The sequence below is a fragment of the Dermacentor silvarum genome, chromosome 8 (assembly GCF_013339745.2).
Source record: "Dermacentor silvarum isolate Dsil-2018 chromosome 8, BIME_Dsil_1.4, whole genome shotgun sequence".
In the NCBI taxonomy this organism is placed as follows: Eukaryota; Metazoa; Arthropoda; class Arachnida; order Ixodida; family Ixodidae; genus Dermacentor; species Dermacentor silvarum.
Window position 1 is genome coordinate 156,172,266 of NC_051161.1, and position 25,171 is coordinate 156,197,436.

General features: G+C 46.3%; 3 protein-coding genes and 1 long non-coding RNA gene across 4 annotated transcripts in view; 2 read left to right on the top strand and 2 right to left on the bottom strand.

The window, feature by feature from the left end:
* LOC125947444 (uncharacterized) overlaps positions 1–25,171 on the top strand; it is a 313,859-nt gene that overhangs the window by 14,483 nt on the left and 274,205 nt on the right. The window lies entirely within an intron of this gene.
* Positions 1–25,171, bottom strand: part of LOC125947445 (uncharacterized) — a 313,443-nt gene that overhangs the window by 14,456 nt on the left and 273,816 nt on the right. The gene's annotated exons all lie outside the window — the stretch shown is intronic.
* On the bottom strand, positions 3,086–14,284 carry LOC119461786 (ribosome quality control complex subunit NEMF). Its single transcript, XM_037723163.2, has 2 exons — positions 13,424–14,284; positions 3,086–5,672 (listed from the first exon to the last, which is right to left on the bottom strand). The coding sequence occupies exons 1-2, from the start codon at positions 13,993–13,995 to the stop codon at positions 3,275–3,277; spliced, it is 2,970 nt and encodes a 989-aa protein (XP_037579091.1). The 5' UTR covers positions 13,996–14,284; the 3' UTR covers positions 3,086–3,274.
* Positions 14,472–25,171, top strand: part of LOC119461787 (dnaJ homolog subfamily C member 2-like) — a 111,975-nt gene continuing 101,275 nt past the window's right edge. Inside the window, exons 1-2 of the mRNA XM_037723164.2 lie at positions 14,472–14,852; positions 18,998–19,188. Of these exons, the coding sequence (XP_037579092.1) occupies positions 14,780–14,852; positions 18,998–19,188 (264 nt within the window). The 5' untranslated portion in view covers positions 14,472–14,779. The remainder of the gene's footprint in view (positions 14,853–18,997; positions 19,189–25,171) is intronic.

Sequence of the window (25,171 nt, forward strand, 5' to 3'; positions counted from 1 at the left end):
GTTTGCAAAGAATGCTTTGCTTTAAAACATTACAGTGCTGAAGCTCGCATATCTCTGTGCTACAAACAAGCTAGAGGTGTTGCAGGAAAATGGAGACACAGTAATGAACAGTGGTTGAGCTGTCGCTGGAGCCAACAAGCAAGTTTGTCTTTGTCGGGGCAAGGACGAGACCCATAGCCGAAACATTGGCTCAAACCTAAGACATCTCGTGTGTGACTTCTCATACATCGTTTGACCTTGTGTGACCACTTGTTTGACCATTTATATGCCTGCGCTGCAACTGTTGTCACACATGCAGTCTCAACAGTTAGTGAGCATTGCCACCAAACTCGTCAAGCTGAGAGCTTGAATAGAAGCAGCCACGTCCAAGAGTGAAATAACTATCACTGATGCATTGATAATGCAAATTTCTTTTCACATTAGCATGTAATGTATTGTTAAAGCGTTTTCTCCTGTGCCATTTTGTCAGTATTTGTCAGCATTTTGCATTTCAATTTGGTTTTTGTAAGTTCTTGTACATTTTTGTAAGCATTTGGTAAGTTTTTTTTATGCGCTGTATTTATTATTCTTTTTTTATATTACGCATTGTCACTAAAGTTGTAACTGTCGTATGTGTTCTAGTCGAAAATATGATGTGGTTTGCTGTTAATTGCTTTTTTCCTATGTCCCTTCCCCTGCACTGTTTGCAATTCCGTTTTCTGTTCTATTTCAGTCACGTGCATTATTACTGTGTAACCATTCTGGTTACCATGTTATTGTACTACCTTCCTCCCTATGTAATACCCTCTTTGAGGGCCTTCAAGGATACTTTGAATAAGTAAATAAATTAGCAATACTTGCACACAACTGGCATATCAAGCTCAGCACGTTCTTTATAGTGATAGCATTCATTTACCACTTGATTGATGTGTGATGGTATTACAATAAAGTGTGCACCACAGTGCACAGAATGTACATTTCATGACAACCTGCCTCAATGCTGGGACCATGTAGGACATAGGTGCACTTTGGGGGATGTCCTATTCCATCACAACAGTAGCTCTTTCACATGGTCTTCAGGCTTCAATGTGACAGTACTAGGGTTGTCACCTTTGCTGCAATGGAAACCAGCACTTCCAACCAGCACGTCCGTGTCTTTTTTGTTGTGCAATCATACTTCAGTAATGGATTGCCAACTTGCTCGAAATGCTGTTCTCATGATTTTAACCTGTTTATTAACTTTGCCTGTCAACATAAAATATTGTCTACGGCCATGACCCAGCTAACATTCCACACAAAACGTGCAATGACAAGGATTGAATGCCTTGAGTTGAATTTTTTTTATATGAGCAGGTTGTTTCTGATCAAGGAACCATAGTGTTTAAACTGTTTATGTGAAAAATCCCAAGTACTCCCGTAAGATGATGGTCTATTATGCTTCAATGAAACACACTGCTAAGACAGATCGTGTGTGTTACTATGACCGGCAGGAATGTTGTGTGTATTTTTACGTCCTACAATGTAGCTTCTTCACACAACCTGAACATTGCAATAGCGTTCACACTGGGCACAGCAACATTAGAAGTAATGCTAGCATTACCTCTAATACATCTTCTTATGTCTTAGTGCACTCTGCTCTGCAATAGCCATGGACAACATACAAAGTCATGAAATGCAGACATTCTTTCTTGCTAATTGTACCAGCCACAGCTTGTTGTTCCACAGAATTGAACAAATACAGTAGAACCCCGCTGTTACGTTCCCGGGTGCTGCGTTTTCCTGGCTGTTACGTCGTTTTCGGCCGGTCCCGGCACAGCTCCCATAGAACCCAATGCATTGGTAACCCCGCTGTTACGTCGCAACTGTGGGACCGTTCCCGCATCATACGTTGCGAACTGCTACACCGCACCGGCTCGAGCGGCCATTTTGACTTTTCATGTCGCTTGGCTTGGTTGCTTGACGATGGCATTGGCCGCCCAAAGTGCTGGGCGTAACATTTATTACGTATTTTCGGTTTCCACCAGCAAAAGTATGGCCTTTGATATCCGCTTTTGCTATCTAAAGATGATGTCTATGACGCATTGCGGCCCTAAAATTGGTTTTGGCTCATAGATGTTCCGTATAAAGTCCAAGGGCGATAACGCCATCGCTGCGCGCCGTATGCTTTCTTTCGTGCGCGAGCAAGCAGTCGTCGGCTCCCCTCGCACGCTTTCACTCGCACATACAGCATACGTCGCCGCGCGGCCGTGTGCTGAATTTGCGAGTGAAAGCGTGCGAAGGGAGCCGACAACCGCGTCTCGCGCGCGATAGAAAAGCAGGGAGGAAGCGCGCCTCCTTCTGTTGCGCTCGAGGCACCAGCGAGGGAGCGAGAGGGGGGGGGGGGGGGTAGCGGGCAGCGTTGTGCTCTGGCATCATACTGCGCGGCGGCGCGTGGTCCCGCGGGCCGTGTCTTGAAAGCGATCTGCGTGGGGGCAGATTCTACGCAGTGTAGGTGCGTCTGCGGCTCGTGGCTTTGTGCGTGCTGCGTGTTCTCGGCGCTCAGTTTGGGTTGAAGCGATAGACAACAGCACGAAGTTCACTTCGCTCGCTTCTGCAGCGGCGCTTAACTGCGCGTGTCCGCTCTCATCGAGTGTGATGTGTTCATGTTTGCCTGTGGGCGCTGACACCATGTTTGTTAATTAGTTAATAACCGAATGTTTACAAGTTTATACAGACTATAAAACTACTATTCTTAATTTGTATAGCTCATCGCAATCGATACTTTGGCTGTCGGGCGAAACTACTTTTTGTCGCACGTAAGAATTAAAATAATATTGTGTGCAGGTCAACACTACTCCCATTGCTCAATTTTTCCTGTTGCCTGGCTCTTGCGTTTCCCGGCTCTTACGTTTTTTTTTTACGGTCCCGTGAAAAACGTAACAGCGGGGTACTACTGTATATAAATGGGACAGATTAGAACAGAAGCCAATGTTGCCACTGCACAGCTAGTTCAGTGCTGTTGGCAACACAAGGTCTGTAAGGAGGTCACCTGAATAGAGTGTTTTTCCCTTGCTGAAAGAGCAACTTGAAAGAACATTTCCACAATCACAAAGGCAATACTACCGGATTGTTTTAACTTAACATGTTTATTCTGAACACAAAGCCACTGTTTCGTCACGGTGTTCTGTTCCATACCTCACTCTGACAATGCACAATTGTCCAAAACAACAAGCTTGGCAATAAAGAAGACACTTCACTTTTGCATCTGTACATAGGTGGCGCTGTCAAGCATTTCTGCAGCTGAAGACAAGGTAGCTCACTTTCGTTTCTGCAAGTGCGGTGCTGAGAGTTTGACTTTGCCAGGGATGTTTCGAGAGATGTCTTGGTCCTTGGTCACGCGCAGAAGGTCCCGCTCCCGTGGACTGGTGTTCTTGTCCAGCAGGAAGACCGAGAGTGCCGTCTTGGCTGCCTTTCCCCTCCGCCCCGTGCCAGGTGTCACTTTCACTTTGTGCTTGTAGTTCTGAATGGCTGCGTAGGGTGCGCACACAGGCACGGCAAATAAGAGGCCATCTTCAGCCACTGGGCAACCTGTCAGTGAAGCCAGGAGCCTTTGCTGTTCATCACCAACGTTGCCTTCATCTTCGTCCTCTTCTGGATCAGCCTGCAAGTCCTCGTCCTCTACAGGTGCTGCAACTTTGTTGCTGCCTGCTTTCTGCTTGACCTCTTCCTGTTTCGACCCTTGCTCATTATCTGCTGCTACCTCATCTGCGTCATTCATTTCTACCGCACCAGCTGTTTGCTCTGGCTTTGCCTGTGGCTTAGGCTGTGCCTTTGGCTGCTTCCCTTTACTCGGGGCTGCCTGCCCAGGTTCCTTCTTGCCTTTCTTCTGCTTGCGACTCTTAGTCTCTTTTGGAGCGCCTGCAGAGGCCAGGATCTCCATGCGCAGACGACGCTCATCCTCGTCCTGGTCCTTGTACTTTTCTTTGATCTTCTTCAGCTTTCCATGCGTTCCTCTCTTAGGCTTAGCCACCTTTTCAGTATTTGTAGCAGGTGGCTCTTCTTGTGGCAGCGGCTCTGGCTTCGGCTTCGCTAGTGGTTTGCGACTGACATGTAGCCCTTTCGCTGGCTGCGAATACACAATCTCCTCAGCTGCATCTTGGTTGTCGTGCTCACCTGTTGCTGCCTCCAGCTCGTGAGGAAGCTTGACTACTGTGTCGGGGAACAACTCGGCGTCACCTTTTGTACTGTCTGCATCACCGTCACCCTTGACACTGCCCTTCTCGGAGTCTGACTCTTCGGACATTTCCAACTCGGGTCCTTCTTCTGGTGGTTCCGTGCTGGCCTCGGTCTCATCCTCAGCCAGGCGCACCTTGCGCTCTCCCTGGTGCCGCTCGATACTCTCGTCGTCCAGCTTGTACAGAAAGCCAAAGCCCATGATGAGATAGGAAGGGGGCAGGTAGTTCTTCTTGCCACGAATCATGAAGGCTCCTGGAGTCAGGTACTGGCCTGTCGGTGCTGTCTTAGACACCTGGTGGTGATGTACCCACCAGGCACTAGTTACCACCTTGGCGTCCCAGGCTGCACTATAGCAGATGGCCATGGTTCCAGCCTCATTCAAGGTCTTGGGTGGCACAGGCGCCCCTGTTGGATTCTTGATGACGATACTGCTAGCACCATGGAGGTCTGCGTGCACATAAATGTCGCCAGGGCGCAAATACTTCTTCACGATGGCCTCGTTCTGCTGTGCATCACGACCTCCAACGACCAAGTAGTCCTCCGAGCTGATGAACCAGAAGAACTTTTCAAACCAGAATGCCTTTCGTGCTTTGGCAATGTTGGTGGTCAATGCTACTTGCTTGAGTGCCTCGCGTGTCTTCTTTTCGGCCGACTTGTAGGCCTTTGCGGACGACTCTATTGTTTTCTGCTGCTTGCCCGCTGCATGCTTTTTCTGATCATAGTACTTGCGTGCATTGGCGTATGCAGAAAGGTCTATGTCAATGTCAACCAAGGCTTCCTCGCCTTCATCGTACGGGTCCCTAAGGAGCATCTCGAAGTGGTTCGTCTCGAGCTTGAGCTTACGGATGGAACGAGCCATGGGGTCACCTTGCTCCTGGCCTTCTTTGAGCAACTCTGTGATCTCTGCCCAGCCAATCTGGTTAGCGAGAGCACTGCGCACAACACACAGGGCACGTTCCACCAGGTCCAGATTCATCTCGATTAGTTCAGCCTTCCTCACGTCCGCTTGTTGCACCTCTTGAAGGGCCTGGATTCTCTTTTCGTGGTCCGTGCGGATGTTCTCCAATTTCTTAAGGGCCTCTTTTTCACGTTGGTGGGCGCGGAGGGTGATCTTCTGCATTTCGACGCTGGAGAAGAACTGGTCGACCGCAGTGCTGAACGATGGTAGCTCAATCGTGGAAATGGTACCCATTCCGGCAGAGCCATCATGCTGACGCCAGAGGAACGGGTGGAACTCCTGGTAGGTCGCAATTTCAGTGCTTCCATCCTCGGCTGGCTGGATGCGTTTCTCGATCCGCTGAACAATGAAACCGTGGCACGACTCGATCTTTGCCCGTGCCATGATGGCATCTGCATCACGCAAGCATTCCAGGACTTTTTCGGTGAGACCGTCAGCTGGAAGTGTGCTGATCTTGGCTCCACATGAGAGGCCACGACCCAACAACACATGTTCAAGAAGGGCTGGACCATACAGAGTCCTGGGAAAAAAGAAGAAGGAATGAACTGAGATAAAGATTTTTGAAGAATGGTGTAGAGTGCAGAAAATGAAACCAACCCAATAGTCGCATATTTCAAAGAAACCTGTAAGTGGCCACAGACACAAAGTTGTGTCCATATTGCAACATTGGTATACTGTACTTGAAGTTCCAGCTAAAAGGTGTTGCTAAGCAATTCACTGCAATATAGCAACTCTCTTGATCATGATTCTATTAATACTAAATTAAAAAAGTACTTCTGCTTATAGTTCCATGATAACTAAACTTTTTCACCAGTCCCTTGAGACGTCTGGCTTTCCTTCCGATTCCACTGCATAAATAGAGTAATAAAAGTTAACCTTTAAATTACTGCCCTATTATTCTTACTAGTAAATTTCATATTCAAGAATTTAATTGCCTTCTTGGAAGGTAGCTCTTCTTTTCACATCAGCAAAGCCTGGTCTCTGCACAATCTGTGTAACCCCTTCCCTTCACTCGTTAAGCTGCATCAACAATGGATCATCCTGCACAGACTACATATTTTTAGACTTCTTGGAAGTGCCTAACAAGGTGTGTTATAGATGCCTACCTGACTGATTCACAGGACTGATTTGGACAGGTCCAAAGGCAACACTGGGGATACGAAAGGCACAGGCTGCTACTCCATAAACTAAGTTTCCACAACCTGAGCCTATTAAGGTGGATGGAATGTTAAGCATAAGCAATTCATTATTGCTGACAGTCGCAACTGCTCCCTTGCTAATGCACATCTCTGGCACTCAACAGGGGGTCCATCTTAAGACCATCTTGTTCTGGATACACGTTAACGAATTTCTTCCTAGGTTTCTATTTGCTGGTGGTTGTGTAATATTTTTTGAAAATAATAACAACAATGAGCGTAGCACTCTTAAGTCTAACATTACTGCTGTATCTAAGTGACCTAAACAACTATTAATGGAGCCAAATGGAAGCAAGACCAAGGTTGTGCGTTTTTCCTAAAATACCAATAATTAGCCTACTTATCGCCTAGGAGCATCCATGTGGAACTCGTCACCTTTCCTAACTACTTCGGTTTTCAAAGTACATCCATAAATTGTACGACCAACAGTGATTGGATTGTTAACAACGCTAACCACATGCCATCCTACTTATGTCACAACTTTTCTGCTGCGCTCATTCCACTAAAGCCATAACTAAACCAAAGAATACGTTGCCAGAGCATGGGATCTTATGAATTGAAAACTACAGCAGCCCTGGAGCTTGTGCACAATAACTTGGTTCACTTACTATAATCATATTGCATGCCCAATAGAGACGAAAGCCAGCCTTCTAGTCCTGTCATTAGCAACATAACAAATACATAAAAGTTGAAGCCACCATGTGCTACAGAACAGAAAATCCAGAGACCTTACTACTGGGCTGCAGGAAGCGCATGATGCAATCAAAGCTACCAATACTCTGGGCAGTGTATTGTAATCGACATCTACACTGACTCCCCACAGCAATAGAAGAAAGTTACCATCATTGTCACAGGTCATGCCCACTCATCGTCTATGTACGCCGAATACGGGGACATGGTCACAGCCAGTCCAATGGCCTAGTGCACAAAAATGCACACTCTAATGCAACAGCGAAAAACCCGCCTGATGTGCTCCTTTCAGACCACCACAGTATCCATTTAGCCCGAAAATTGCTTCTCTGTTGGCACACAGGCATGTGTGCCTGTTCCCTTCCCCATAATCTTTCTGCCTTCCACAATGTATTCCTACCACAGCATGCATTACATCCCACTGGCCCAAATGGCAAAATAAAGCGTGCGCAGTGTTTTGGCCTGATAGTGCCACTGTTCGATAATTCTGTATTTACTCTATGTTGTTGCCGTTGAACTTCTCGTATTAAACACGGTATTAAACTGTCATGAAATGCCACATCTGTGAGATCTGAAGGCACAAGAGCCGGAGATTAAGCCAAAATAGTCATGTATACCTGCTGCTTCTATTTGTGAAATAATCAGTACTGCTTGCACGGCCTTTGCTAGCAGTAAATTTTCAGATTTTCTGCTTCAATATGCAACTGTATTTGTGTATTTATGAGAGCAATTAAAAAACTAGTGGTCAATTCAAACATACTATGTTAGGACGAGTATTCCATACAGGCTTACAAATGATGCTTCATTTGTCCACAACAGAATTTTTTGCTATTGTTGCTTTCATAAACAGATTAATAAAACTCCGTGTTTTAGTGGGAAAAGAGAAGTCTGCCTGTGCTACGAGCATGAGCCAGTATTGCACCGCTTCTTTATTGCTTCCACCAACAACATTCGGGAATCTTAGCCCCTTGAAAATAAATTTTCAGTTGTCGAAAGCAACGATAGCAACAGGAGACAAGATGAGGGCTCCAAAGTGATGCTGATGGGCAAATAGTCTGCTGTAAGTCTGCTGCTTTTGTCACGTTACAATTTCCTGTGCACCAGTCTGCGACAGTCAGCATTGTTGCATCCACCATGAATACAATTTCTAGTAACAAGTCTCGCTGACAATAAAAATGCGCGGACTCACTACTCATATCTCACTCCCCTTGCAATTACTTCCAGAAAACTGCCAGTATAATCACTTAACACTGTCCATCATGGGAGGACTAGGAAGTCATGAATCTACTGGCGCCTCCTATGCTTTTTTTCCCCATTAATGCAGCCATTTCGATAGTGTTGCATCATCATTCTATGCAATTCGTGAGGTTTCACTCAGGATTCTCACAAGACAGGAATCTGATGAGAACACGTACTCATTGGAGTAAACAGTTAAAATGGTCATTTGCAAGTTCCGGCTATTGCAAACAAACAAGCCCAACACACAGATCATACAAGGATAGTGTTTGCAAAGTATTATGGTAATGTATAACACAAAAGCGTCTGAAAATTGTAATGAAAGCCCATGCGCCTTTATTCCCAGAGCAGGCAGAACAATCTCACAAGTGTTGCCCAACACATCAGAGGTCACAAAACTGGCTAGAAGCAACTTGGCAATTTACGCGAAATGCACAGCATACAAAACCATTGCCAAAAGCGCGCTGCACAAGAAAGGAAAAGAGAGGAAAAAAAAAAACTTATGCGGGAGCTCTGTAGAGAACGGAGAGGCTAACAAATGCATCTGAAGCGTAGTATAGCTGAACAGCAAGGGCATCTCGAAAAGCAATAACAGTTCGCATTTGGTAATGAATGCACACTGCAGCTTGGGTGGGTGAGCGCATGCGCCCTATGCTTCGGCGCGAAGTCCAACTTCCCACCACCAGCTTACGACCCCAAAAATGAGTGAAAGAGCCAAAGAAAGCTATTTACTTTAAAAGAAGGTGGGGCTAGCAATATAAACTGTTCTTCTGGGTCTAACATAGGACAAGGTAGGGGAGAAGTGTCCCTTGTGTCCGCTGGTCAAGAAAATGAGAGAGTTAACACTTTATTAGAGATGGCACTTTGGCCTAATTTCAGCACTTCGACACATTCGCCTTCAGCATAAGGCAACAAAAGAGAGCCTCTGCAGGGGAGAGAGCACTTCACCTCGTTGCAGCTTTGCCTCGCAACATTTAATTTGCCCCCATCTCATCTTCCTGCAGTAGGGCATGTCTAGGATGGGACTTTACAACTTCCAGTGTGCAACGCAAGCTTCTTATGCAGTCTGTTTAAAGGCTCTCTAAATAAGGCACTGTCTTGTATACGATACGGAGCCATGCTGACTAAAAGCACAGTGCTATTTATAATGAAGTCTCAGCATATCTTTCTTGAAATGCATTTTCCAAGTGCTCCACTTTCAGTGCTTTAAGTATTTGCTCCAGTAAGTACAATAAATTAGCTGTTAGTTTTACACCGAAGTTGTTAAGAGGAGTTTCACAACTGTCTTCCTGGCATGCGGCAGCATGCTTGGTATCGATAAGCAATGTAACCTGCGTCATAGTCTTGAACTTCCGCTTTGAAACATAATTATCCACGACTATAAAATAAAAGTTACTTGTGTACACCTCATGCAAATAGATAACAGCTTCACTGCACGTTTCTTTCAGCTAGTCACCTATAATTTTTTTATTCTCATGTCTTGTCTTACTGGCACCATGTTGGAGGTCAACTACAAGTTTGTACAGCCGTGGTGGTAAAAAGCAGCCGGCAACTCAGTCTGCATAGGAGCCTCGAAGCGGCCATATGGCCAGGGCGTCAGTGATGAATCACCACTAAGAACAGCCAGCAAATTGATCTCTAGTACTTCTGAAGGGAGTGAGAACTCACTTATGAGCTGAGTTTTGAACAGCTGAACTGAAAAAAAAAACAAAGGACCAAGAAAGACAGACAAGGAGATTACTGTACTAACAGACAGACAGTTAACTTTATCTGATCCTGAGGAGCTTCCGCGGGGGACCCTATCGAGGACCCGCAGAAGCCACTGGCCGCGTCCAAGTCAGGGCAGGAATACCGTGATGTTCTGCGCTTTCTTCGGCCCTCTGGATTGCCTGTAGTTGTGTCTGGAGTGATGGACTCCGGAGTGCCTCTTCCCAGTCGGCTAACTACCAACTGAATTTATTTCTGTGCGTGTAGCTGCATATATAGTAGTGCATGGGCAAAAAAAAAATACATAGTGTCTACGTCTCGTATCAGCCACGTAAAGGGAGACGATAGGTGATTGCATGTCACCAGACGACATGATACGTTTTTTCTTTAGTCATAAAAACTACTGAGAGTGTGCTTATGCACGTGCTCCCCTCCTTCTACACTTTTGCAGTTTCATTGTTGACTACAAGAAGATCATGCTGCCATCAGATGCCTGACAGTTTTAAGAGACAAGCTGCAAGGCTGCACGTGGGTTACCCCCCAAGAGATTTTAGTTGTCATCTGTGAGACGATGCTTCAGAAGCTCAAAGACAAGAACCCCGGCAAGACTTTGACAGATGAAGATGAAGCAAGGCCACCTGCCATCGTTTCATATTTTCATGGTGCAAGTCAAAGAGATCTCTAACAGACAGGGCTTGAGAATTGTATTTCAGCTCCAAATGGGGCATTAACCGTGTGCAGATGTGTGAATGCCAACAAGGAACGAGAAATCTGCAAAAAGAACCACAAGACAAGATACGCACAGTGCCAGCAAGCCGTTGTGTATCGCATCCCCTATCATTAAGACTTAGAGATTGATGCCAACCAAATAAGGGAATTTATTAGCCCGACGTTTCGGAGCCAATTCGGCTCCTTCTTCAGGGGGTATTCTTCGGAGGTGGCGGTGTGCCGCTTTTAAAAAGTCCATCGTAAGAAAGGAGAGGAAGGGGGAGAGAGCGTAAGGTGGGGAAACACTTGACAGGGCACCTGTTCTTGACAGACGAAAGAGGTGGTAGGTGGGGGGGCTGCGGCGTTGCTGGTCAGCTGAGTTGGCCGATGTTGGGGGGGTGCTTTTCTCGCGGGAATGCGGTTGATGAGGGGCGGTGGGGGAGGGGGGGACGAGATGTTTTGGTGTTGGTGACCTAGAGTGGGGGGTCCTTTCTTCCTTTCGTCGCGTCTGCAAGGCCATGGACGTACAAAGAAGAAGGATGCCCTTCACGCGGTTTATGTTACCCGCCGTATTCTGAATGTGCCATGACTCCAGTAGTAGCCTTTTTCGCCAGTTTGTCTCTGTTTGAAGGATTTGGGTTTCTTGGAAAGAAATCTTGTGGTTGGCATCTTCGGAATGTTCGGCGACGGCGCTGCGTATTCGGTTGAATGTTCTGACGTCACATTCATGTTGTCTGATTATTTCTTTTAGATTTTTGGTTTCCCCGACGTACGACGCCGGACAGTCGGCACAGCTGATTTTATAGACAATGCCTTGAGCTTTTTCTTTTGGTGGACGGTCTTTTGGTTTAGGAATGAGGATATTCAAAGTGTTCATCGGTTTGTGCGCGACTTTGAGGCCTTATTTTTTAAATATTCGGCTGAGAGCTTCGCTGGTACCTTTGACGTATGGGATGGACACTCGTTTCTGTGGTCGAGGGGGAGTGAACGGTTGGAGGTCTCGTAGTTTGTTTTTTTCTTTTTTGTTGTCGGGTGGTTTTTCGAATAAATTCCGTTGTATAGCCATTCCTTTTGAGTTCATTGAGAACTGTTCTCCTTTCTTTCTTTTAATCTGATTCCAATGTGCAATGAGTTTCGGCTCTTTTTAATAACGAATTTACGACCGATGCCTTGTGGTTTGGGATGCGAAGTGTAGGTAGCGGCCCCCAGCATAGGTCAACCCAGCCGACCAACAACGCCGCAGCCCCCCCCCCCCCCCCCCCCGCTCGTCTGTCAAGAACAGGTGCCCTGTCAAGTGTCTCCCCCCCTTACGCTCTCTCCCCCTTCCTCTCCTTTCTTCCAATGGACCTTTTAAAAGCGGCACACCGCCACCTCCGAAGAATACCCCCTGAAGAAGGAGCCAAATTGGCTCCGAAACGTCGGGCTAATAAATTCCCGTATTTGGTTGGAGTCAATCTCTAAGTCTTAATAAATTTTTCCCAACCAGCCAGGTAATTCTGTCGAAATGTTTAGCTTCAAATCCCCCTTTCATGCAGCCATGCCTATATTGGGCAAACAGGACGATGCCTCAATGAGTGGACCAGAGAATGCACCCTCACTCAACAGCAACCTGTGGAGACCTAGTGGCCCATCTCAGAAAATGTGCATGCCAAGCCCACTTTAATCGAGTTAGCGTTTCAACGAAAAGCAGCAGCAAGAAAAAAACGGGAAATCTTGGAGGCCACTGAGATATCTAAGAAGGGAAGCACATGCGTACGCAAGCCCTCAGTACTTTGACGACTAAAGAAAAACCTATCTTGCTCGCAGGTGACATACAATCACCTACCGTCTCCCTTTACATGGCCGATATGTGGCGCAGACACAATGTATCTTTTTCTATTAGCACGTGCACTACTAAGTCGCCACAAGCATGAAATTAAATTCAGTTGTTATTATAGCGCCATACTTGTCTGTTTTCCTTGGTCCTTTATTTTTGCAGTTCAGCTGTTCAGAAGTCGTCTGAGCTATGAACTAACTAGCTCAGTTAAATACTTTTCTGTCGCTTGTACAGCTTAGTTGCTCAGATTGGCATACGTCTGCGAAGGATTTTGTTTTGGCTGCCACATGAACATACTTTCAAGCATTCATCCTATACACTACAGGTATGAGTCAGTAACAAGTGTGTCAACTTTCTGCCTATCGCTGTTGTGTTATGCCCCGCCCACCAGCATGACCGGAAAGCACATCATCCAACTTTCCATGTTCACAGTAACAACCCGTTTTGAGGTAACTGAATTTCATTGTGCACATGTCATGAAACTAAAATAAGTGAAGACGGTAAGCTGCAGCCTTTACACGCAATTTTACGTGCGTTGTGGAATAAATGTACTGGCAACTGCAGCCATTGTCTATGCAGACTTTTTCAACATTGCGTGTTACTCTTGTATATATACACTGTGCTGTGCATGGACAGAGTAATGCGCGCAGATGCACGCTGCTGCCTGCTGCGCACGACACTGACAGCCGTACGTGACACGTGAATACCTCCTCTGGAATGTGCGCAATAGTTAAGGAAGCCTTTCTTTGACTGCGCTCCTTTGTATTTTGCTCCTCATGTAGCACCCCTACTTCGTTATAGCGTGTGACTACTGCACCTTTTTTTGCAGTACGTCATTTGCACCGAAACTAGCTCTAACTTGATCAATGTCGCTAGTACAAGGAACGGGTACTCTCGCCGAGGTCGGCCCACGTATACCTTGGCGTGAGGAGTTTGCGAAGCGTGTCCCCGGGGCCCGCCTGCGCCAGCATCGCCGACAGCTGCTCGGCGTCGAGCGGGGGCGGCTCGGCGAGCGCGCCGTCGACCGGGTACTTCTCGCGCACCACGAGCTTGACGTCTTCGTCCCTGCCCAGGGCTCGGGGCCTCAGGATGTTCAGGATGAGGTAGTCGCCGTCGGTGAGCACCACGTTGCCCCGGTCGTACAGCTCTAGGATGACGTGGTAGGCCGCTTCGCCCGTGCCGAACTGCAAGTCGACGACGCGGTCGGCGCCCAGCTGTGCCAGCCGCTCGATGCGCTTGTTCTTCAGGTGCTTTCTCAGCTTCATGGCAAACCCCGACGGGCTCTGGTTTTTGGGCCAGGCGAACTCGGTGGTGTGCAGTCGCACGCCGGACTCGATGAGCAGGACGGCTTTCTCTTCCTGTCGGCTAAGTTTGAACAAGTACGTCTTGGTGTCGACGTCGTACACTTGCACGACTCGCATGCCGACGACGCTCTTCTGCAGCTCGGCGACCATCGCGAGGATGTCGACGGTGCTGAAGCGGCTCTTCATGGTTTCGGCTCTCTCGGCTCAACGCCGCTCAGACGCGTGGTCTCAGTTCGGTGCGCGGAGGCTGAGCGACAGCTAGCAAGTGCGATTAAAGATCACTGTGGCACGAGGCGTTACTGAAACGTCCATCACGTTTAAATCGAGCCCCACACTTAACGCTCTCAGCTTTCCACGCGAGCTGTCAACTCCTGTTTGCGTGCTTTCATTCGAGATATGAACGTCGCTTGTCGCTTCGCGAAACATTCACACACGAACAGGCAGACGATGTCGCATATCGTGCTCGCCTTGGATTCGTCGAGACCGCAATGCGGCAACGCAAAACAAAGAACGCACGTGTTAACTAACAAATAGTTGTGAATACTTCAATACTATACTATAAAATTTTAAAGAGTATGTCGCACATTATTTTTTGTAAAGAAACGACTATTTTTTGTATAAACTTGTGCGTGCTTGGGCCGCTTGAAGGCAATTCGATCCAGTTTTGAAATCGTCGGCGGCCAGAATGGCTGGCAAGCACGTTTGATAGAGCTTTAATAGAGCGTAGGTCTGTGGCGTGGTGGTGGTCGCGTTGTTGAAGTTTGCGATGTGGTGGAGCGTGTTATGATTGTTGTTGTGACATGATGTATAGGTGAAACTAACAGGCTACCTTCGGTAAAGACGCACTACATTCTGTCATCAATAGCTGCTCTGGACAGCCGAAGTCTCTACGGCGCCGCAGTACCACTGACAGCCGTTCCCGTTTGACTGCATTCATCGTGTGATAAAGTCAAAGTTAAGTGACAGCGTCATGGTGCAGCTTCTGGTGCTTCCGCCGGCGCCTCCCGGCCAGTCTGGTGCTGTCGCCTTCGGCAAGCTCACCGGTGAGAAAACCCGCTCTGCAGAAATTTCATCTAGCTCGTGAGAGCTAGCAACCGTTGAACTCCTTAATCCTTATCGGGGATTGGCGTAGATCGCACTAAATGAATTGCATTTCCATGTTACCATGGAGAAAGTTTTGTTTATCTGGCAGGCATTTCATGAGCACTCATCTTTAAGAGAGAGAGTTTATTGTGACTCGGGCAAAGGAGTCGGCCGTGGATGCAGCTACTCAGTGCTGAAAGAAAAGAAGCCAATACGAGTGGGATGGATCACAATAAGGGCAGAGGGAAGAAGGCTAAGCGGATGACGAGCGGGTCTAGACACAGCCTACACTAGAAATTCATGTTCCTTATAAAAAATAATGTAAAGCCTGGATGGCCCGGAAATTGAGTTAACACTCTCACCAAGAGACTAAAATGTAAGTGTTCAGTTCTAAAATGTAAGTGTTCAGTTCTAAAATGTAAGCTCTCCCACTCAGTTGGAATACCCATATTTCGAACATTTGCACATCCGCCTTCCGTAAACTATGCTTTTTGCGACATAAGTTAGAACACACACCACCTGATGTCAAACTACTCGCATATTCATCCTTTATAAGACCCAAACTCGAATACGCATCCATTGTCTGGGAGCCTCATACGAAAAAGAATGTCAAAGCATTGGAGATGATCCAACGAAAAATCAGTTTTCTAAATACCGCCAAACTGACTCTCCGACTCAACTAATGAATCTTTATGGCATAAAATCATTGCAATTGCGAAAAAAAATTGACAGAATAAAATTTCTCTTTCATTTGAAGAGTCGTCAATTGCTACTCCCCCCTGAGCCATACGTGACATCACTGGTGTCACGAACTCCAAGGCATCGACATGAAGAATCACTAACCCCATACAGCACCAAAACTAACCTATTCAAGTTTTCATTTTTCCCGCGCACAATTAACGAGTGGAACTCGCTGCCAATGTCATCAGTGCAAAGTATAAAAATAATTGAAAGTCTTCAGGATTGATGTTGATTATTTCACTTATACTCCTTTTTGTGTGAATATTGGGATATTCAAGGTATTATTACTTTCGTGCTTTCCTGTACAAATTAAACACTGTATGAACTACACTGTATGTAAATGTGACCATGTATTGCCTTCACGTGTACACTTTTGCCCCTCCTGCTAGGGCCCAAGTCGGGCCTGCAGTATTTTGTAAATAAATAAAATAAATAAAATAACTGTCGGGTGTCGGAGTGGGCAAAAGCAACGGCTAGTGTCTGCCCATCGTGTAGAGAAAACAGAGCATAGTGTACATAGTTGCAGGCACATCGCATAGCCCATATATAGTCTGAGATTCTGCATGTCTCATAAAGGGTACAAGGGCCATTCCTAGCCTAAGCCATAACAGAAGACTGGCGCCGGTCATCTGAGCATGTTGGTAATACGAGCAAGCAAGATGCATCTCAGCTAGCTGCACAAGGCCTTTCGTAGTGAAACTTTGTAAGCTGTAGTTGCTGAAGACCATTCGGATTGCGCAGTGCGAAGTAAAACTTGTTGCAGAATTTTGATAACAGCTGAATAGTGAAAGAAAACACACGCAAGATGCGCAGAAACACCCAAGAAAGGTGTCCTCCCCCTCTCCCCCACCACCCTTTCACACTTTTGTTATGAACTAGCCCAACTTTAAGTTTTTTTGTTGTAGAATGACTGAAACGTATGGAAGTTGGTGCAGAGTCATAGCTATACCTGGGCAGCACAATCAAACGACCAAAAGGCTACAGTGCCATGTCCTGTCTAGTTTATTAATCTCTTTTGGCTTTGTTTCATCATGCTGCCCAGGTATAGGTTATAAAACTTGTTGCTGCATCCAAGGACTGTTGTGGTACCTTGCTGAACATGTTAAAGTGAAGTACTGTAATGTGGGTGGTACCACCGTGTCTAAGCTAACACTCCTTTCAAATGTTTGCTTCTGAGAAAAAGAAAGTTATGACAGCACATCTGAAATTAAATTGACAGGTGGGCAAGCTAGTGGGTCTTCATTTTGTCAAATTAGAAGTTCAGTACAATGTGGACAAACAAAAAGAAGTGAACAGGACATGTGTTTTCTCAGCTGAAAGTTCCAATGGAAAGATCTGCTCATATATTAAGATGTCAGAAGGCCTTTGACCAGATACAAAGCAGTAAAATCGGCAAGAGAGATAATATGACACAATCTGATTGCAACCATTTTTTGGAGACATGCAATATTCATAGTCTACCGTTGCATACGCGTCACACATAATGTGCTTTGAAGGTACCTCCTTGTCAGATAGCTGAAGCAATGACTCCCAGTGGCTATAACATTGCACTGCTGAGTTCTGGCCAACAAACTCGATCCTGGCTGCGGTGGCCACATTTCGATCGCAGCGAAATGCAATGAAAAACAACAAAACAAATGCTTGTGTACTCAGAATTAGATGCACCTATAAAGAATCCCAGGTAGTTCAGATTTATCCGGAGTACCCCGCTACTGGCATGCCTCATAATCATTTTGAGGTTTTGGCATGTAAAACCCCAGAATTAAATTTTTTAAATGAAGACTGGTTAATGTACCATCCTACTGCGTTTTATAAGGCAATACAATCCCAGGTCAAAAAAGCCATTGCTGCACTGTACACATATGTTCATTCTAACATCACCAAGAGAGCTATCATTCTTTCTTATTTACAGTATGTTTTTACAGGTGTGTTGAGTGTGTTGCTGATAGCTTTTGCTCGCAGGCTGAAGACAACTGGCTATGTTTACCCGTAACTGGAGCTGCGTGCAGCAAGCTGATTAGGTGGTCATGTTTTAAGCCTCGGCGACCATCTTGGTAAAATGTTGTTTGAGGAGATCCGCTATGTGCGCCAATTTTCACATGCCATAAAAACATGAATCATTCTCATGCGGCCACTCTGTTTTCACTGTCTGTAAAGCTGGCCTGGATCTGCCCTGTGGTTTAGCGAGCAGCTCGTGGTTCAAAAAACCAGGGCAGATGTCATACATCACCTATGTCGGTTCATCAATTGCAAGACAGTGGCTATGTATGAAGTGCCACCATAGTGTAGTATAGGCAGAATTGATCGCTGTGTGAATACGTGCCTGCAGGAGCACACCTTGGCGACATCCTCACCTTCCAACTGCAGATTGTGTGGTTGTAGCCCCAATTTCTAGGGCACTGCAATCTTGACCCACCATAATTAGCAGGCATAAGCCTTCCTGATTAAACACAGCGGGGAGCACTCCATTAGCCAGCCCTTGCTTCAGCTATCTGGCAATGAATTACGGTACCTTTGGAGTATGTCATGTGTGAAGCACATGCTGCAATGGACTATCAATATTGCAGGACCCAGAAAGTGGTTGCGATCAGTGTGTATCATATTTGATTTGCTGTTTGGGGGCTGCAGAAAGCTTAGCACTGCCGCCAACTTGCACAAATCTGGAGAAAGACCATTGACAGCACTCTGGGCAACTTTTTAAGGGAACAGTGCTTGCATGCCTAGCAATGTTTGACGACCTTTTCTGCCACTCCGAACATTTGATTGATTGATTGATTCTTTGTTGGTTTATCACGATACATGTGATGGGAGGCAAAGGAAAAAGCCATTCAAGAATGGCTTGAGGGAGTCCTTCGGCCCCCGTACTGGCAAAGACAGCAGCAGAGGCACAAAAATTTTGTTTACATTGTCGTACACTTTGATAAATCATCATATTAAGCACAACGTTGTCATACAATTTAGGCTATAAATGTTTCCTGATCCCTGTCTGACCACATTTTGGAGGTGGGAAACCTAAAATAAAATAAAAGCCATTCATAATCCAACAAAGGTACTCTGGAATTGAATAATTTTCTAGGTTCTTGAACACATCATACATTTGCTGCCAAATGACAGCATGTAAGTAAACCATTGCTCTCTGGTGGCAATAAGCTATGTACCCAGGCTACTGCACTGAGATAGGGTGGCGACATGACAAGCTGAACCTTGAGCAATGGCCAGAGTACTCCACTTTTCGTTATTGTCATTTCACTTCCCTTTCTGTCTTTCACTACCATATAACAAGCAGCTTAAAAACTGCAGAGTCCAGAATGCACAGGTCAGGCATCTCGTCTTACTTTTGGCGCTTTGTTCTCAACATTTGCAGAGCTTAGTCAGGTGGAAGTGGAACCTGTCGGCCGATGGTTCGAGGCAGTGTACCAGAACGCTCGCACCCGCCACGTCTCGTCGGCAGCATCAATCGGTTCTGAGTCGTCGGACGAGGGTGAAGCGGGAAGTGCTGCAGAGGACCCTGCTGAGACGCAGTACCTGCTCAGCCTCGACCCCAAAGAGTGGAAGGTGCTCCCATTCTTTTCCTGCTTACTTGGACGATCCTGTTGAGAATTTCTGTGCATGCAAATGCTTACTCATTGTTTGCATCCTGAGTTTATAGACATGAGACACTCCGCCAAAAGAGAACAGAACAAGGTTTTCTACGCTGGGGGTTTCTTCGTACTCCAAGATGCTCCTCAAATTTGCGACTTAGGTTGGCCTTTCCGAGGAAACGTTTCGGGACAAGAGCGGGTAGCACAATGCGGAGGAGCTAGCGATCAAGAATTGGGTATAATGGCCGCTTTAACGAGATGTTAACATGTTAAAGAAATTGCTGTTATTTGTATAACTGTAACCAGCAAAATGAATCGCAGTATATGCACCAAGCGACAGTGCCTTCCTGAATGAGGCCATCATAGGCTTCTGTACCTCTATTTTAGATGCTGCCTCAACCTTTACTGGCAAAGGGTAGCACTGCACCTTGGCTCTTGAGTAATGTTCCCCTGAAATTCATGCACTGAGATGTTGCTTGAAAAATGCCCCTCTGTTCCAGTGACATTGAGTAAATACCGAAAGTGTGTGATAATAAATCGACGTACCTGATAACGAAAATAAAGCTCAAGTGTCTCGGAAGTGTGCGAGCACCATTCCTTGGCCAAAATAGCTGTAACTGCTCTTCATAAACACTCTACTGTGATTCGTGCATATGGATGTTGGAGTCCCACAATGGCCCCATCAAGGAGTGCCAATGAGCTTGCTGCTCCAACTATAGGCATTTGGACCCGAATATACCAGAGATAGTGGCCGAATACTGCGCCAGGGAGGCCAATTCCTGTTGTGGTGAGGGAGTGACTTTTATGAAGCTTAGTGGGCGTGCCTGAGCTAGTATAGCCCCACTAGCTCTCAGCAATATATATATATATATATATATATATATATATATATACATTTTTTAAATTTTTTTTGTTTTGCCGGTGTCACGCACCACTCCATGCCTGAAAATGTAGTGGACTGGAGCAGGATTCGAACTTACGACCTTCAGATTTGAAGTCGGGTGTTCTACCTCAGCTCCACGCCACCACTGGCGTGGATCCTCCCTCATGACTCCGACAATTAACCCATGGCCCTCAGTCCCCAGTGGCTGCAGAGCACCTGACCAAGGCGGCGGTCAAACCTGCGATGCGGCAGAGAGTGCTAAGAATCTCTGGGTCCGGACAGGCCGCCAATGGAAACTGAACCTGGCAACATTCAACACGCGCACCCTCTCAAGTGAGGCTAGCTTAGCAGGACTATTTGAGGAATTATCAGGCATTGCCTGGGATATTATTGGCCTTAGTGAGGTTAAAGAACTGGTGAAGCTTACACAGTGCTGACTAACGGCCACGTCCTTTGCTACAGAGGTCTTCCAGATAAGAGAGAATCCGGGGTAGGATTTCTAGTCCATAACAACATAGCGGGCAACATTGATGAATTCTACAGCATCAATGAGAGGGTAGCAGTCGTCGTAATAAAGCTGAATAGGAGGTACAAAATGAAGGTAGTACAAGCCCACGCTCCAACCTCCAGTCACGATGATGAAGAAATAGAACAATTTTATGAAGATGTTGAACTAGCAATGAGAAAGGTGCAAACTCAGTATACTTTAGTCATGCGCGACTTCAATGCAAAAGTGGGGAAAAAGTAGGTTGGTGAGCAAGCAATTGGCAACTACGGCATCGATTCTAGGAATGCAAGAGCAGAGATGTTGGTAGAATTTGCGGAAAGGAATAGGCTCTGAATAATTAATACATTCTTCAGGAAGTGCAGCAACAGGAAGTGGACCGGAAAAAGCCCTAATGGAGAAACAAGGAATGAAATAGATTTCATACTCTCTGCCGATCCAAGCATAGTGCAGGATGTAGAAGTGTTAGGTAAGGTTAAGTGCAGTGACCATAGGTTAGTGAGGTCTAGGCTTTCTCTCAATTTGAAGAGAGAAAGAGTGAAATTAGTCAAGAGGAAACAGGCCAACCTAGACGCAGTAAGGGTGAAAGCAGACCAATTCAGGCTGGTGCTCGCAAACAAATGTGCAGCTTTAGAACAGGAAGATGAAGATAACATAGAGGTAATGAATGAAACCGTAACTAGGCTGATCTCAAAAGCAGCAATTGAAGTGGGAGGTAAGGCACCAAGGCAACCAGAGGGAAGCTGTCCCAAGAAACAAAGGACCTAATAAAGAAACGACAAAACATGAAAGTGTCCAACTCACGAGATCAGATAGAATTCGCTGAACTGTCAAAACTGATCAACAAGAAGAAAGTAAGGGATATCCGAAATTATAACGTGGGAAAGATTGAGGAAGCCGTAAAACATGGATCGCAGCATGATCAGTAAGAAGAAAGCTTGGCAAAGGACAAGGCAAGATGTATGCACTGAAAGATAAGCATGGTAATATCATCAGCAATTTAGATTACATAATAAAAGCAGCGGAAGAATTCTATACTGACCTGTACAGTTCCCAAAAAAGCCAAGCTACTTTCATTCGAAATAGTGATGAACGGGATACAGAAGCTCCCTCTATAACTAGCGATGAAGTTAGAAGGGCCTTGAAAGACATGACCAGGGGAAAAGCGGCTGGAGAAGATGTAATAACAGTAGATTTAATCAAAGATGGAGGAGATATCATGCTTGAAAAACTTGCGGCCCTTTATACGCAATGCCTCACAACTTCAAGTGTACCAGAGAGCTGGATGAACGCCAACATTATACTTATCCATAAGAAGGGAGACGTTAAAGAATTGAAGAATTACAGACCCATTAGCTTGCTTTCAGTATTATATAAAATATTCACCAAGATAATCTCCAATAGAATCAGGGCAACACTTGACTTCAGCCAACCAAGAGAACAGGCTGGCTTCAGGAAGGGATATTCTACGATGGATCATATCCATGTCATCAATCAGGTAATCGAGAAATCTGCATCAGAGTACAATCAACCTCTCTATATGGCTTTCATAGATTATGAAAAGGCATTTGATTCAGTAGAGATACCAGCAGTCATAGAGGCATTGCGTAATCAAGGAGTACAGTAGGCATACGTGAATATCTTAGCAAATATCTACAAGGATTCCACAGCTACCTTGGTTCTCCACAAGTAAAGTAGAAAGTTACCTATCAAGAAAGGGGTCAGGCAAGGAGACACAATCTCTCCAATGCTATTCACTGCATGCTTAGAAGAAGTATTCAAGCTCTTAGACTGGGAAGGCTTAGGAGTGAGGATCGACGGTGAATATCTCGGCGACCTTCGGTTTGCAGATGACATTGTCCTATTCAGCAACAATGGAGACGAATTACAACAAATGATTGAGGACCTTAATCGAGAAAGTGTAAGAATTGGGTTGAAGATGAATATGCAGAAGACAAAGATAATGTTCAATAGCCTGGCAAGGGAACAAGAATTCAGGATCGCCAGTCAGCCTCTAGAGTCTGTAAAGGAGTACGTTTATCTAGGTGAATTACTCACAGGGGACCCTGATCAAGAGAAAGAAATTTACAGAAGAATAAAATTGGGTTGGAGTGCATACAGCAGGCATTGCCAAATCCTGACTGGGAGCTTACCACTGTCGTTGAAAAGTGTACAATCATTGGATTCTACCGGTGCTAACATATGTCGCAGAAACTTGGAGGTTAACAAAGAAGCTCGAGAACAAGTTAAGGACTGCACAAAGAGCGATGGAACGAAAAATCTTAGGAGTAATGTTAAGAGACAGGAAGAGAGCGGTGTGGATCAGAGAACAAACGGGGATAGACGATATTCTAGTTGATATTAAGTGGAAGAAATGGAGCTGGGCAGGCCATGTAATGCGTAGGATGGATAACCGGTGGACCATTAGGGTTACAGAATGGATACCAAGAGAAGGGAAGCGCAGTCGAGGACGGCAGAAAGCCAGGTGGGATGATGACGTTAGGAAATTCGCAGGCGCAAGTTGGAATACGCTTGCGCAAGACAGGGGTAATTGGAGATCGCAGGGAGAGGCCTTCGTCCTGCAGTGGACATAAATATAGGCTGATGATGATGATACCAGAGATGGTATGAGATGGTTGGAATACGCTAGCGCAAGACAGGGGTAATTGGAGATCGCAGGGCGAGTCCTTCGTCCTGCAGTGGACATAAAATATAGGCTGATGATGGTGATGATACCAGAGACTGCAGAAAGTGTAATAACTGGATATATGCTGCCCTTCCTATGCTAGTATCAGGCTTTGCACACCTTACGGGAGCCTGCTGGGAAGCAAGAACGGCACAGCGCCCCCAGCAGCAGCATGCCAAGCATTCGTGCGAGCAATCACAAAGGGCCTCTCTGAGGCACTGAATATCACCAAGGATCATCAATCAGCAGAATTGCAGATGCAAAACTCAAAGTACATTGTGGGCAGCCCATAACCATCAATGAATGCCACCTCACGGTTCTTTGCAGCCACTTTCCTTATGCGATGTGGCTAAGGGTGTGTCAGCTGAACTTACACCATGGTACTGTGGACCATATTGTTACAAGCCATTCCTGTACATTGGAGAAGGTGCCAGCAAGTGCAGAAAGACGACGACTGAAGAAGCGCTCTTGTGGTTGTTCCGCCATCTCAGCTTCGCTCTGTATATATTCCATCAATACATTTTTCCTTTTTGTTCTGCCTATTCTTATCTGCGTCACATTTTTGGTCGAGGTGCCAACTCGAGACAATGGAGCTCTGCAGCGGCCGGCGCCTAGCGCTTTCTAAAATGACCGAAGAGATGGTTTCCACCGCAACGGTGGCAACGTCAACGGTTGTTGTTGCCCAGCCAAGAGACCCAGGCACGTTTTGTGGGACTGATGTCGACATCGAAGAGTGGTCGGCGATCTACGAGCCGTGCAAGGAAGAACAACCGATGGGATGATACGATCATGTTGGCCAACATCCTATTTTATCTTCAAGGGACAGCGAAGCAGCGAAGCTGTGGTTCCAGAATCACGAAGAGGAAATCAGAAGCTGGGATACCTGCAAGGAAAAGATGCATGCTATTTTCGGCAACACACTCGGTCCAAAAGATTGTGGCGAAGAAGGAGCTAGCATCACGTGCCCAAACATCAACAGAATCCGACCTGTCTTAGATACAGGATGTGCTGGCCCTTTGCCACAAAGCGGATGATGGTATTTCAGAGTCGGTAAAAGTGGGCCACATTCTAAAAGGGATAGCAGATGATGCATTCAATCTGCTAATCTGCAAGGACTGTTACACAGTAGATGCCATCATAAAGGACTGCAAGCGTTTTGAAAACACCAAGAGTAGACGTATTGCCCATCAGTTCGCTCGACTTCCCCACACAGCAGCAACATTGTCGTGCGAAGACGTATCTCCGCCACAGCTGCCGCTAACAGGGGAACACGTGACAAAGATCGTACGGCTTGAACTTAAGGCTACGTCACCTGCTTCCCCGTGCTCCTCTGCCTTTGAGTCTAGCTCTACCATGGTGTCGCTTGTACAAGCCATCGTTCATTGGGAGCTATGCAATGCTGGCCTGGACTCTGTGTGCGCTGTTGCTTCCTCCCCCGACTGACCGTTTCCCAGTTTCGTATGTCCAAAGCCAGAGGCTGCGTCCCCGCAATCCAGCCGAGTGGAGGACTGCTGACGACTGGCACATTTGCTTCACTTGCCGTCGGATTGGTCATGTCGTCCATCATTGCAGTAACTGGTAGTCTTGGTCTCATGTGCCCTATGTTCATTACTGTCGCCCAGACCGATCCTGACCGCTTCCAGCCTTACCGCGAGCCCCCTCAGGACAACGGTGATGGCGCTCCAACCATGTCGTACCATCATTCACCATCTCCGCGTGGTCACCAGTCCCGTTCGCTGTTGTCTCGTTGCCCATCGTCTCGCTCCCTACAATTCTGCCGCCCTCAATCGCTGACTGCACGCCTGCCTCTGGAAAACTAGACGATGCAGCTCCCGGAGGTGAAGCTGCATTGACGACTCACCGATAAAATCCTCTGACCACTT

Coding starts and splice junctions, on each gene's coding strand:
- LOC119461786 (XM_037723163.2), bottom strand. CDS start 13,995: ATGAAGAGCCGCTTCAGCACCGTCGACATCCTCGCGATGGTCGCCGAG. Junction 5,673..13,423: donor CGCAAACTCCTCACGCCAAG/GTATACGTGGGC, acceptor CTTTTTTCCCAG/GACTCTGTATGGTCCAGCCC.